Source organism: Trichomycterus rosablanca, chromosome 1 (genome assembly GCF_030014385.1).
Source record: "Trichomycterus rosablanca isolate fTriRos1 chromosome 1, fTriRos1.hap1, whole genome shotgun sequence".
Classification (NCBI taxonomy): domain Eukaryota; kingdom Metazoa; phylum Chordata; class Actinopteri; order Siluriformes; family Trichomycteridae; genus Trichomycterus; species Trichomycterus rosablanca.
The window spans coordinates 38191409-38203716 of NC_085988.1; the positions used below are offsets into that span (position 1 = coordinate 38191409).

Here is a 12308-nt window from a genome sequence, read left to right on the forward strand (position 1 = left end):
GAAGCATTGTGGAAATGAGTTGTTGCAGTTGTGCTATTTAAATACCTTTCTGGACTGTGAATGATTAATCATCATCGTGTTAAATATAGATATGAAAGGTACAACTATCTAGGTTTTTTTAGTGTAGATGAAATGTGATGAAAATCAGTCTACTAGTATCAGTAAGATATAAAAAAAAAAACGTAAGGCTTCAAAAATGTATTTCCAACATTCCTGTATTGATAGTGTCACAAATGTACTGTTTATGTAGATGAAAGAGCTACTGTTATTTTTTATCAAAAAGAAGTAAAAGACGGGTACATCTTAATTTTATTACACTGTATTGGAACATGTTATTAAGTGAAAATACCACATATATATATATATATATAAAACCGTTCTTATAAATCCAGAACACGTATCACCTTAAAAAATGGTCTTCAGGAGGGACTGAACACCAGAGTGGCTCTTAACATACAATAAACACTACTACTTAATCGTACCTGCTGAGAGACACAATTACTTTACAAAACTGTAGAAATCATTTATGTTTTTGATGACAAAGGTACCAAAATAATATTTTGAAGTTTTAGATTTTTATATTGCTCCAGTGTTTACCAATTGTGTACTTAATACTGACAAAGAGAGTGCATTAAGTGACTGCTCGTTTCAGTGACATAAACATTCACATTTATTAAAAACTGATGTCATTGCAGATATTGTAACAACATAATCACACTAAAATATGAAACAAGAAAATTTTAAATAATACAGATTAGTTTATTATAATTAGCAATAACACAAATTCCCAACATTTCAAATCATTGACAAATATACAGCAATTATATTGCTGTGAAAATGTCAAATCATTTCTGTAAATTGGTCTACTAATGACCAATAAATGACAAATTAAAGCTCCTTTAATACATGACCGGTGTAAAAAGCGTAACAAAATAACATAATAAACCACTGTTTAAATAAACAGCAAGCTGTGGAAAGGATAATGGCAGACACAGTACACATGAAATCCTAAGGTTTAGTGTACAGAGTAAAGAACAGTTATAGCGCACAAGAGAAAAAAAGGTGTAAATCAATATTAAGAAAATCATTAAATAACAAAGTGATTTTAAAAGAATACAGCCCTGTTTAACACAAGAAATAACAGATTAAAATTGAGTATTCAGTTTACAGAGTAAAATTGGTATCAGCAAAGGCCAAGTCCTCTTTAGAAAACCTACAAAAAAAAGTCTACAAAAATCTTAAATGACAGTTAACAAAAGAATGAATGACTAAGTGGTGATGGCCATTTTAAAGACATAACTAGTGCAATTTAATCTTAATTTTAGTGCAATTTAATCTTAAGTGCCTATTACATTTTTTGCCTTGTTTTTTACCACCTTATAGCTCGAAGGATTTAATGACATGATTGATGATTTAGGTTTCTTTATAGTTTCACAGTGGTTACTTACAGCAGATACAGCTGCTAAATAACAACAAATTAGTAAACATGCTTGATGTCTGAGTAATCTTTATTTTACTCAAGCATTCCTGTGTGTGCTTTTGCATAATTTCTCCAGACATTTGGAATTACCATAAATTCAGGTATCTACTACAGAAATGATACTTTGAAGAATCTAGCATTATTTAGCAAATGTGCAATTTCAGAAAAAGTACTGGATTTTTTTGTAGCAGTATTCAATCTGCTCTGATTTGGGAATTAATCTCACTCACTCACTTTCCTAACCGCTTATCCAATCAGGGTCATGGGGGGTGGGGATGGGGGGGGTTGCTGGAGCCAATCCCAGCTGTTTTTAATGGGCGCAAGGCACACAGTAACACCATGGACGGGGCGCCAGTCCATCGCAGGGCATACACACACATACACACATAAACTCACCCATTCACCTATATGGCAATTAAGTGTCTCCAATTAACCTGACTGCATGTTTTTGGACTGTGGGAGGAAACCGGAGCTCCCGGAGGAAACCCATGCAGACACTGGGAGAACATGCAAATTCCACACAGAAAGGACCCAGATCGAACCAAGGACCTTCTTGCTGTGAGGCGACAGTGCTACCCACCAAGCCACCGTGCCTCCCGGGTTAATCTGAAAACCAGATTTAATAATGAGTATCTGTTTGAAGTTAATAATCAAAAAAGTAATACTGATTGTAACGTGTACTGCACATTGATTATACTAGTAACATGTTTTATGTTAAATTATGCTTAATGCATTAAATGCACTGTAACACTAAGGCACTATAAAAATGCAAGTGGGTGTTTTTTCCAACTATACTTACAAAGCTACTAGCACTGGTCTTTAACAGCACCTTATACCAAGTTACAAATCTACTGCTACTTATAATGTCAATCCACAGTATGAAGCATATGTTATTGCTAGAATATTAGAGTATTTATATAACTCAGTCTCAATGTAGACCAGGGCGGTGTGCACGGATTCTCTTACCAGGGTCGATCTCAGGTAAGTCCACTATCAGCTGATCACTTAGACGCCCATACAGACCATTAGTGCACACAGCCACCACCTGCAGCACATAGCTTGTGTTGGTTTCTAGGTCCTGGATGATGGCTCCCTGTGAGAATAAAAATCACAGAGCACAAAACACAGCATGTCTATTTGTATAATATTAATCTGTAGTATAACCATAGCTAACATATTTAAATGTTGCAAATGTGTTTCAATAAAAAGTATTACAAGCTAAAGTAATATGTTTAGTATATTAAATTTAGCAACAATATATTTAAAATGAGCAAAAAGAAAGTAGTCAGTAAAGTTTGCTTTTAAAAGGCTATTGTTGTGTCCAGACTGTATACAAAGACAGGAGCCAAACTATTATTAGTTAATTATTAAAACGTTTCTCTGTATGAGGCTTTTAGTGTGAGCAATCTTGCTCTTAATCTTCTTCTCTTTATAGAACAATCATTAAATGTCTTGGAATGTTCCTAATCTTAAGTGGTAAAGGTCTTGGACTTCTTGTCTATGATTAATCTTGACAAAAACAATGTGGTTTAAATATTTAATAAAGCAGTTTAATGTATAGTTAATTTACCACATCCTGGTCTCCATCAGTAAGGTATTCCATTGTGGGTGGATTATTTCCCTGTGCTTGCCAGTAGGTAACAGAGTATCTCTCAATGCTGCCATCATACACAGCCCGTGGCCTCTCCCAGATCACTAGCAGACTTGTGTAGTTGTGTGGATAAGCTTCCACGTTCTCCGGCTCTGAGCTACAAACTGCAAAAGGCCAGCACACACACACACACACACACCCTTTTAATAGTCATATTTTGAAATAGTCTATAAAAACACTATTACGTAAAATTGTTTTGGCTTAGTCACTATGTTTTCTACGAATGTTTATCAAGAATAACATGGGTCTTGTGCTAATACATTATGAATAAATTATTTCTCTTTATGTATTTTATTTGAACATGATGCTACTTGAGCAGATTCATACAAACAGGAGGTGTTTTTCATAAATTTTTCTTATTCATACTCTGTTTGTCCTAGCACATGGTGACCTTATCACTGGGGGCATTCTTTACCATCTGTGATCAGCATCTGAGACTGTACACCTCTAAGACAACAGACATTTTGGTAAAAGTCAGTTACAACAAATAAGCATGTTCTATCAATTACACCAAGAAAAATGTAAAAAAAAAATGTTTTTTATTTTTGGGTACTTGGTTAATTCTAGAAAAGTCACACACACACACACACACACACACACACACACACACAAAACAAGCTTCTGACGCCTCTTTTATGGAATCTTCGCCCAGTATTCTCATGCAAAAGTATTCTCATAGTTTGATGGCTTATGTTGCAACTGCCCACCAAAGGTTTTCTATAGAATTTAAATCTTAACTCTGGTTATTCTAGAACTGATTTCTTAACCAAGCTTGGTTGGCTTGGAAGTGTGCTTGGATTATTGTTCTGCTAGAAAGTCAAATTATCACCAAGGTTCAGTTTCACCACAAAAAACATAACATTCCTACTTAAAATATCTTATTTTTGTGAATCCATGATGACAGACACATGGTCAAGATTGCCAATTCCTGAAGCTTGGCCTTGGGGATTGTATTCTTCTGGCCATAAGCCTCAGCTTTTTTAAAGCAGACAAATTGCTGATCCATGTGGCCAAACAGTTTAAGTTTTGATTCATTACTTCACAGAACTATGTACCAGAACTCTGTGTTGTGATAAGATTGCTAAGGCCTCTGCTAAGCCTTCTCTTATAGCCAGACAGGTTTACTGCTGCACTTCCAGAAAATACCCCCAATGATGTCTCCAGGAATGTTCTTAGTTTTCACCATGGGTGCAACACACCTTAAACACTTAACAGCTAAAGCAAATTGAAAGGAAAGAGTCACTATTTATTCCCAATGGTTTGATCATGTTGTAACCTAACTTTAGGTCTTACAGACTAGCAGTAGGTTTTAAGATCAGTAATATTATGTAGGATTTTAATAATTGTAACATGGCAGTATTCTTTGATCATTAGCTGTATCCTTCAACTAATAAAGACAACAAATAATGGAATATATATGGAAACATTTTTTTATGTAAAATTTGTTTGCATGATTGTGCTTTAGATTATAAACTGTCGACTGGACATTTCCCTTCATGGTTTTTGGTAGAAGGCAAAATAATTAGTTTCCAAGTTTTCCAGCACACTATCACCTCTACCTTTGACTTTTGGTATGATGTTCTTACTGTGTAATGTATGTTATTTTTACACCAGATGTGATGGGTCTCATGTCTTCCAAATAGTTTCAACCACACATATGGTTGCTATCATTGACTCTTTTTACTGGTAAAATTATAATGTTGACCTTAATTATAATGCTGACCTTATGCGAGGTGAGTGTAACCAGCAAGTTTTTAGCTGTGCATAACGAATAATTTGTGACTTTTTGGATGAGTTGTCTGTGTACTTTTGAAGGGAATATGCAGGATACTTTTTCCCCACTGTCACAAGTTTTCTTCATGTCTTTAATATCAAATAGGTTTGGGGCAGTAATTGTTAAATTACTTGATTTCTTTCGGCGGCAAAGTGAGTAGCACTGCAGTCTCACAGCAAAAAGGTCCTGGGTTCAATCCCCAGGTGGGGCGGTCCGGGTCCTTTCTGTGTGGAGTTTGCATGTTCTCCCCGTGTCCGTGTGTGTTTCCTCTGGGTGCTCCGGTTTCCTCCCACAGTCCAAAGACATGCAAGTGAGGTGAATTGAAGACACTAAATTGTCCAAGACTGTGTTTGATATAACCTTGTGAACTGATGAACCTTGTGTGTTATGAGTAACTACTGTTCCTGTCATGAAGGTAATTAAAGTGTAAAACATGACGTTAAAATCCTAATAAACAAACAAACAAACTTGATTTCTTTCAATATAAAAAATAATTATTTAAAAACTGTACTTGATGTTTTTGCTTAGGTTGTCTTTGTCTTATAATAAATGTAGCTTAAAATTTAAAAAATTAGTGTCGAAACATGAATAAGCAAGGCACACGACAGTTTTTATAGGCAACATTAACTTAACATTAACACCAGGGGGCGTAATATAACAATAGATTATTTAAAGCCTTTTACTTGTTAATAACAGCAAATAAATTACTGATTGCCCTGCCTGACACTCAAGGTTCTGGATTATAACGTGGCACATCTCCAGGAAACTGCTCTGAAAATTAATGAAGAATTAGAATAACGATTGGAAAAGCGATAATTTCCCTGATTTAGTACTTTGTAGAGCCACCCTTTGCTTCAATTACAGTCATCAGTCTGTTGGGAGACGTCCCTACTAGCTTTGCACACCAGGATTGGTGTTCAGAATTGTTTAAGATCAAATGTTGTGGTGCCCAGCAATTCACTGCTTTCTTCAAATCTATCCACACATTTTCTATCAGACATAGGCCAGTGAAGGACATTCACCTTCACCTTCATATTCCTAAGACACTGTTTTTTTTTTGTTGATTATGTGTTTAGGGTTGCACATCAACCTCCTGCCCATCTTTATCTGTCTAGCAGAGGGTCAGATGTTTTCCTCAAGAATTTGGATGTATTTGACAGTGTAAATTTTTAGGTCCTGTTGAAGAGAAAACATCCCCAAAATTTAATGTTGCCACCACCATGCTTCACAGTAGGTATTGTGTATTTTAAGTGATGTGCTGTGCTTGGACTTCTCCAAACATGCAGCTTGGTGATAAGTCCAAAAGTTCAATACTGGTTTCATCTGACCATGCCACGTGGCAAAAATCCTTTAGAATCCATTAGTTTTCCAGGTCTACATAAATTTTTTTTATCACATATCTTTTATTTTAATAACGTAACTGATTCTGAAGCCGCTCTGAATGTCATACTAATTTTAAAATAAAAGAAATCTCTTGGTAACAATGAAAATGCATTTGTCTGCTGTTCACCACCCCAGCCTCTGTGAGCTCAACCCCAGCTCAGTAGTGTTCACGGGTATAAAATGTAAAACTAAAACAAACAGGTCATAATTCACAATCAATGTTACCAAACACTGCACAACTCCATAGAATTGGGTCGTGAGTCATTTTGAATAATCTTCTAAGAATTTGCTGCTAGCCGGGGTAGATGCAAGAAAAAGACAACACGTGTAAGAAAAAGACAACAAGTTCACACGTGTTGGCCCTCCTCAGTCAGCACGAGTGTCATGCAAACAGTGTTGGGGAATAATTGAGACAGTGCAAAAGTGTGGGGGGGAAAATAAATGTGTGTTCATGATGATAGTGTCAAACCTGAAGTGAGGATCTCTTCTGTGCCTGTGTAGGAAGAATAAACCTGACCCATGAACTGAGGCTGCTGTTCTCTGTAGTTATTTTGCAGGTAATCCATCAGCATCACATATCCAGCCTGCTGCATGGTCATCACATCACAGAAGGTCTCCAACTACACCAAACAGAACACATTTTTCATAATATTTCAACATTTATTAACAGAAAATAAATTATTTACATTTGTTTACCTGTTACTAATCCGTACCAATGTGGCAAAAGGAAACTTTATGTGTACTTTGTAGTTTTGCAGGCTAGAGTGACAGAACACCACTTAACTTTTTGTTTGTTCTGCTGTATGATCAGTTAGTAGGAAACAGTTTTGTAAAAGAAATACACTACTCCCACAAATTATACTGCAACTCACAAAATTATAAAATGTAAATAACAATTTTATATTTTACGCAAACTGCTCTTTTTAGACAAAATGAAATGTCCTTTCAAATTGTATTCATAGCAAATTTACATAAACTAAAAGCCTGTTTTCCATTATTTAATGTCACATAATTTATTTAATGCGCATCCACATCTCATACATACAAATTGAATGGCTGCACTTAAACTGTTACCCTTTCATCATACAGCGGTAAAACAGTCAACTAATGTGATCTAGCTGCTTTTACATGGTGTGAAGTTTTTCTTCCCCTTTCTTTTTTCAGGTAATTATCATTATGCTGAGTTTACTAAATTTAAGTAATTTTATGTTTAAATGGCTGAACCCAGAATTTCACAATGTCTGAACCTAAAAAACACTGTGTACTATGAGCTCAAACAGGGTGCTGCTTGACATGACTGGCTTGTTTACTGACATGTCCTTTGTAGCAATATGCAATAACATGCTATCCATTATACTCAGACTTCCAGTCTGCACAAGTTTTTATGTACAGAGACAAAATCTGTTACTGCCTGCTAATATGTGTGTTTTTGAATAAACCGACCCACCTGCAAATTTTTTCACAAGGCTTTTAGACATTTAACTTTTGTATCGTTAAAAATGTCAAGTTTCTACTTGTAAGTATCCTAAGTGAAATAGCCTGAGGCTAAAAAGACACAAGCAGTAAGAAGCTTATGCATTCACACGCTTTGATGTGGGTAATCTTACCCCCACTCACTCCTGTTGCAGGTAATGCTAAAATCATACTTGAGCATTTTAAACTAATGTTCTATGTGCAACACAGTGTACCAAAACATACCAAAACATCAAACAAAGGATGGAATTTACATAAAATATTTTTTAAACACATCACTGTCACTGCTGGACTGAGAATAGTCCACCAACCAAAAATATATCTAGCAAACAGCGCCCCGTGGGCAGCATCCTGTGACCACTGATGAAGGTCTAGAAGATGACCCACTCAAACAGCAGCAATAGATGAGCGATCATCTCTGACTTTACATCTACAAGGTGGACCAACTAGGTAGGAATGTCTAATAGAGTGGACAGTGAGTGGACACTAACACACCACCACCATGTCAGTGTCACTGCAGGGCTGAGAATAATCCACCACCTAAATAATACCTATGTGAAGATGAATTGTATGTATTGATAAACAGCATGAAAGGGGGCTAACAAAGTATGTAAAGAAACAGATGAACTACAGTCAATAATTGTAAAACTACAAAGTGCTTCTATATGGTAAGTGGAGCTGATAAAATGGACAGTGAGTGTAAAAACAAGGAGGTGGTTTTAATGTTATGGCTGATCAGTGTATACAGTAATGTGAAAAAGGAACTGCCCCTTTTTAATTATCTCTTTTAATGCATATTTTTCATGCTAAATTATTTTCTGTCGAAAAATAAATCATAGCATTACAACATATACAGCATGTTTTGTAAAACATAATTGTATTTTTGTATTTTGTAATTGTAAAGAAACAAGAAATTCAATACTCAGTGCCTTCTATGTTACGGTTAGATTAAGTAAAAAATAAAAAATAACGATTTTTGGAGAAAATAAATCAACCTTGACACCAAAGTCTAACAGTCACATTAAAGTTTGTACAAGAACACTATGCCCCAGTATACAGAAAATTCAGAACTGCTGAAAATATTTTTGTCAAAAATTGGTTTCAAAGCCATTTGTTTAGCTCAAGGACTTTCCCAAACCACAATAAGAACCTGCTAACATTACCACACTTACCAAGTTACTTGCAACAAAGATAGTCTGCATAACAACTACCCATGCAATCTATTAAAGTACAAATGTAAATGTGAACTTATTATTTTGGGGTAAACTGGGGTAGTGCAGTGTGATCACCTGAGCTTCAGATATGGTCACTGTGTTTTTGAAGACAATCCACTCCACAGTCTCCGAACATGGAGGGTAAGTGAGGGAGCCGTTATAGATGAAGTACTTTTCAGTTGAGTTGGGCAAGAGGCCTTGAAGGATGAAAGGTGTCACACTACGACTCTTTCCTGGAGTAAAAAAAAAAAACACATAACCACATAGTACAGGTTCAATTAATAAAAGCTAAGTAGCTGACTAATAAGTTTAAATACTGAATGAAAATGCACATACCATATCTGCTAACGCTGCTCACTGCGTCTAAAATGGCTTCATAGTTTTCGTTATCTTCAACACTTGCCTGTGTGATATGCAGAAAACAGTTCAAATATTCAAACTCTTGACATGCCGAACAAATACTGTGACATAATGGAAGCTAGGTAAACAGTACTTACACTGACGAATAGTCAGGTACACAAGAATGTTTCTAAATTATACATTGTGTTGAAGAGTCATTGAGTGCTGTCTTTGAAACTATACACTCAAACTGCTGGGTGTAACTACCCTACTCATACCACCTAAGGCTGGATTTAATAGGTCATTGCACCACAACCTTAACAAGACTAAAATCAATGTTTTTAATATTGTGAAATCAATGTTGGTAAAGATACAAACATAAAACTATTGTAATGTAATAATATCTCTATACAGAGCTCTGATATAAAACACTAAAGGTGATTAAAAAAATTTGTTATATTAGGAAAAATGCAGTTACAAAATTATCTAAAATAACTTGTAAGTTAAGTGGTGATCAAACATTGATACTTTGATTGTATATAAATACTGTAGTTGAGCTTTAAGTATTGACCAAAAATAGTATTAATATGATATCAACATGCTCACAGTTAACTTGATATAAACAAGGCGTCTTTCTGCAGGCAATTTGTAAAACATGATGTAAAACATGAAATATGAAATAATGAGCAGCTATAAAACAGTTTGTTACTGTGTTAATGCCAATAATCTGGAAGTTTTTTTTTCTCAGTAAACATCCTTAAGCAGTTCCTTTTCAATTGAACAGAATTTTAAATCACATCTGACCCACTACCAATCCAGGATTTAGGCCAGTATAGTCCTGATATGGATACTTTAGTATCAGACATACCCATAAATTACAATACAATAGTATATATTATTTAATATAATATTAATTTAACATTAAATACAAAATAAAGTGCTTTCTAGGTGATAATATCCTGAATTATTTTATTTAGATAACATTTAGAGGTTTTTGTGAATATAAATATAATATTTAACTTCAATATTTGCATTGTTATTATCTCACAGGGAATTTCAGGGAATTCACACGTGCACACACAAGCGTATCTCCAAGAAATCCCATGTCTTCACAAACATCTAGTTCAACCACTAGAGTTCACACAGGTCATGAAGTGAGACTACTGTACAAATACACCATTTGTAATCATTGGCTGTCATATCCCATGTCTTAATGGAAATTAAGAAAAATAAATGAAGCAAAAGAGCAGATAAAATTAAATAAACCAAACACTGAATTATTAATGCTCCTATTGCACATTTTGCATTATTTTAAAAACTCAGTTTATGTATTTAGAATGGGAAAAAAATGTAAGCTCAGTGACTCTGACAATGGCTGAAATGCTTTCTTATAGATAACTATAACACAAAAAGTGTGTGTGTGTCTGTGTGTGTGTGTGTGTGTGTGTGTGTGTGTGAGTGTGTACATATAAGCACTTACCTCAAACAACACAGCAAGAGCAGTAATATTTCCTCCAGCCTGCAGGGCATCATCTATAGATGTATACTGATGGGCCTCATAACAATATATCTGCATCTGTATAAACATATGAATACTGATTACTTGCTGCTCACTGATCCTTACACATCTAACCCTCTAATTCTTAAACTGCTACATAGTCTTTATGGTCCATAGACAGCAGTAGTGGGCACGGATTGCAGAATCATGCCCACTTGCCGTGCCATTGGGGTAGATGACTACCTGCTCTTATGATAGCTTTCATTTTTGCAGCAGACTCCCATGCTATAGCCATCCCAGGCTTGTAGGCTTGGGGTCTGTGCAGGTCACTGAGGTTTCCCCATATTGAACTTGTCAAACTATATATTTATGTGCCTTGTTTTGCATACAGACACACAGTCATGCTGGAACAGAGAAGGGACTTCTTCATACTGTTGCCAGAGAGTTTAAACCATGTGATGCATTTTAGGTAGTTGATTCTTTATGACTGTTAGCAATGGGTTTGGATGAAACACCTCAACTTAATAATTAAGGGTGTCCACATAAAGGCCATTTAGTTTATCTTTGTGTGTGTAGTATTTGTTTAAACAAGACAATAGAAACAGTTCTGATGTTAATGTTTTTAAATGTTCTCCCTGTTTGTACTGGTTTAGTGTCTCAAAAACTGCACATTGAAAGACAAAACTAATACATTGTGAAAATGCTTATAATAGAATAAAGAGATAAAAAGAAGGCTATATCTTACCTCCAGTGGAAATTTGACTCCATTGAGGCTGTGCTCAGAGCCATCAGAGGAGGAATTGCAGCGACCCCAGTGAAAGGTGATGCGACCCACCTTAAATGTGGATCTCAACCCTCCTCCACTTACACTGAAATCACCATCCACGTTTATGATCACTGTAAATAACACATTTAACATATATGATAATAAGGTAAACATTATTTAAATGTAAACCTATGGCACATTTGAAATAAATTATGTAGTGAGAGGGGATGTTTAAGTTGTTTTTTCATATTTAGTATGCAATCCTGATTAGTCATGGTGGACCTAAAATGCCTACCTAGAGCATTGGCCACAATACAAAATGCATCAGGGCATCTCTTATCTATGGCAGGGCATCCCTTAATCACCTATTTACTCACTTAGTCACACCTAGGTCAATGTAGACCAGCCAATCTGCTTATTGTCACATATTTAGAAAGCTTGGTAAAACTGGAGTACACAGAGGAAACCCATACGGACATGGGAACAGGTATTGTACCACTTCAACTTGTTGGGCTATACAGATCATTTTAATGCAGTAGATGCTGTAGGCTTTACTTGTCAATGCATGTCATGATAATAAGACAGCTGGTAGTGTAGTAGGTTAAGTGGATGACACACAACAGGGGACCTGGCTTCAATCCATGCCTCCAGTCAATGTCTGTCAAAGTAGTTGTGTATAATTTCCCATGAATGCATGGGCTTCCTCTGGATACTCTAGTTTTCTTAAACT

At 35.5% G+C, this 12308-nt stretch overlaps 1 protein-coding gene across 6 annotated transcripts in view; it reads right to left on the reverse strand.

Annotated features, from left to right (window-relative positions):
• Positions 1-12308, reverse strand: part of ptprz1a (protein tyrosine phosphatase receptor type Z1a) — a 64260-nt gene that overhangs the window by 19484 nt on the left and 32468 nt on the right. For all 6 annotated transcript variants that reach the window (XM_062992415.1, XM_062992424.1, XM_062992407.1 and 3 more), the window contains exons 4-10: positions 11558-11709; positions 10795-10890; positions 9312-9378; positions 9051-9208; positions 6758-6908; positions 3051-3235; positions 2447-2573 (exon numbers count right to left, since the gene is read on the reverse strand). In XM_062992415.1, coding sequence (XP_062848485.1) covers positions 2447-2573; positions 3051-3235; positions 6758-6908; positions 9051-9208; positions 9312-9378; positions 10795-10890; positions 11558-11709 — 936 coding nt within the window. The remainder of the gene's footprint in view (positions 1-2446; positions 2574-3050; positions 3236-6757; positions 6909-9050; positions 9209-9311; positions 9379-10794; positions 10891-11557; positions 11710-12308) is intronic.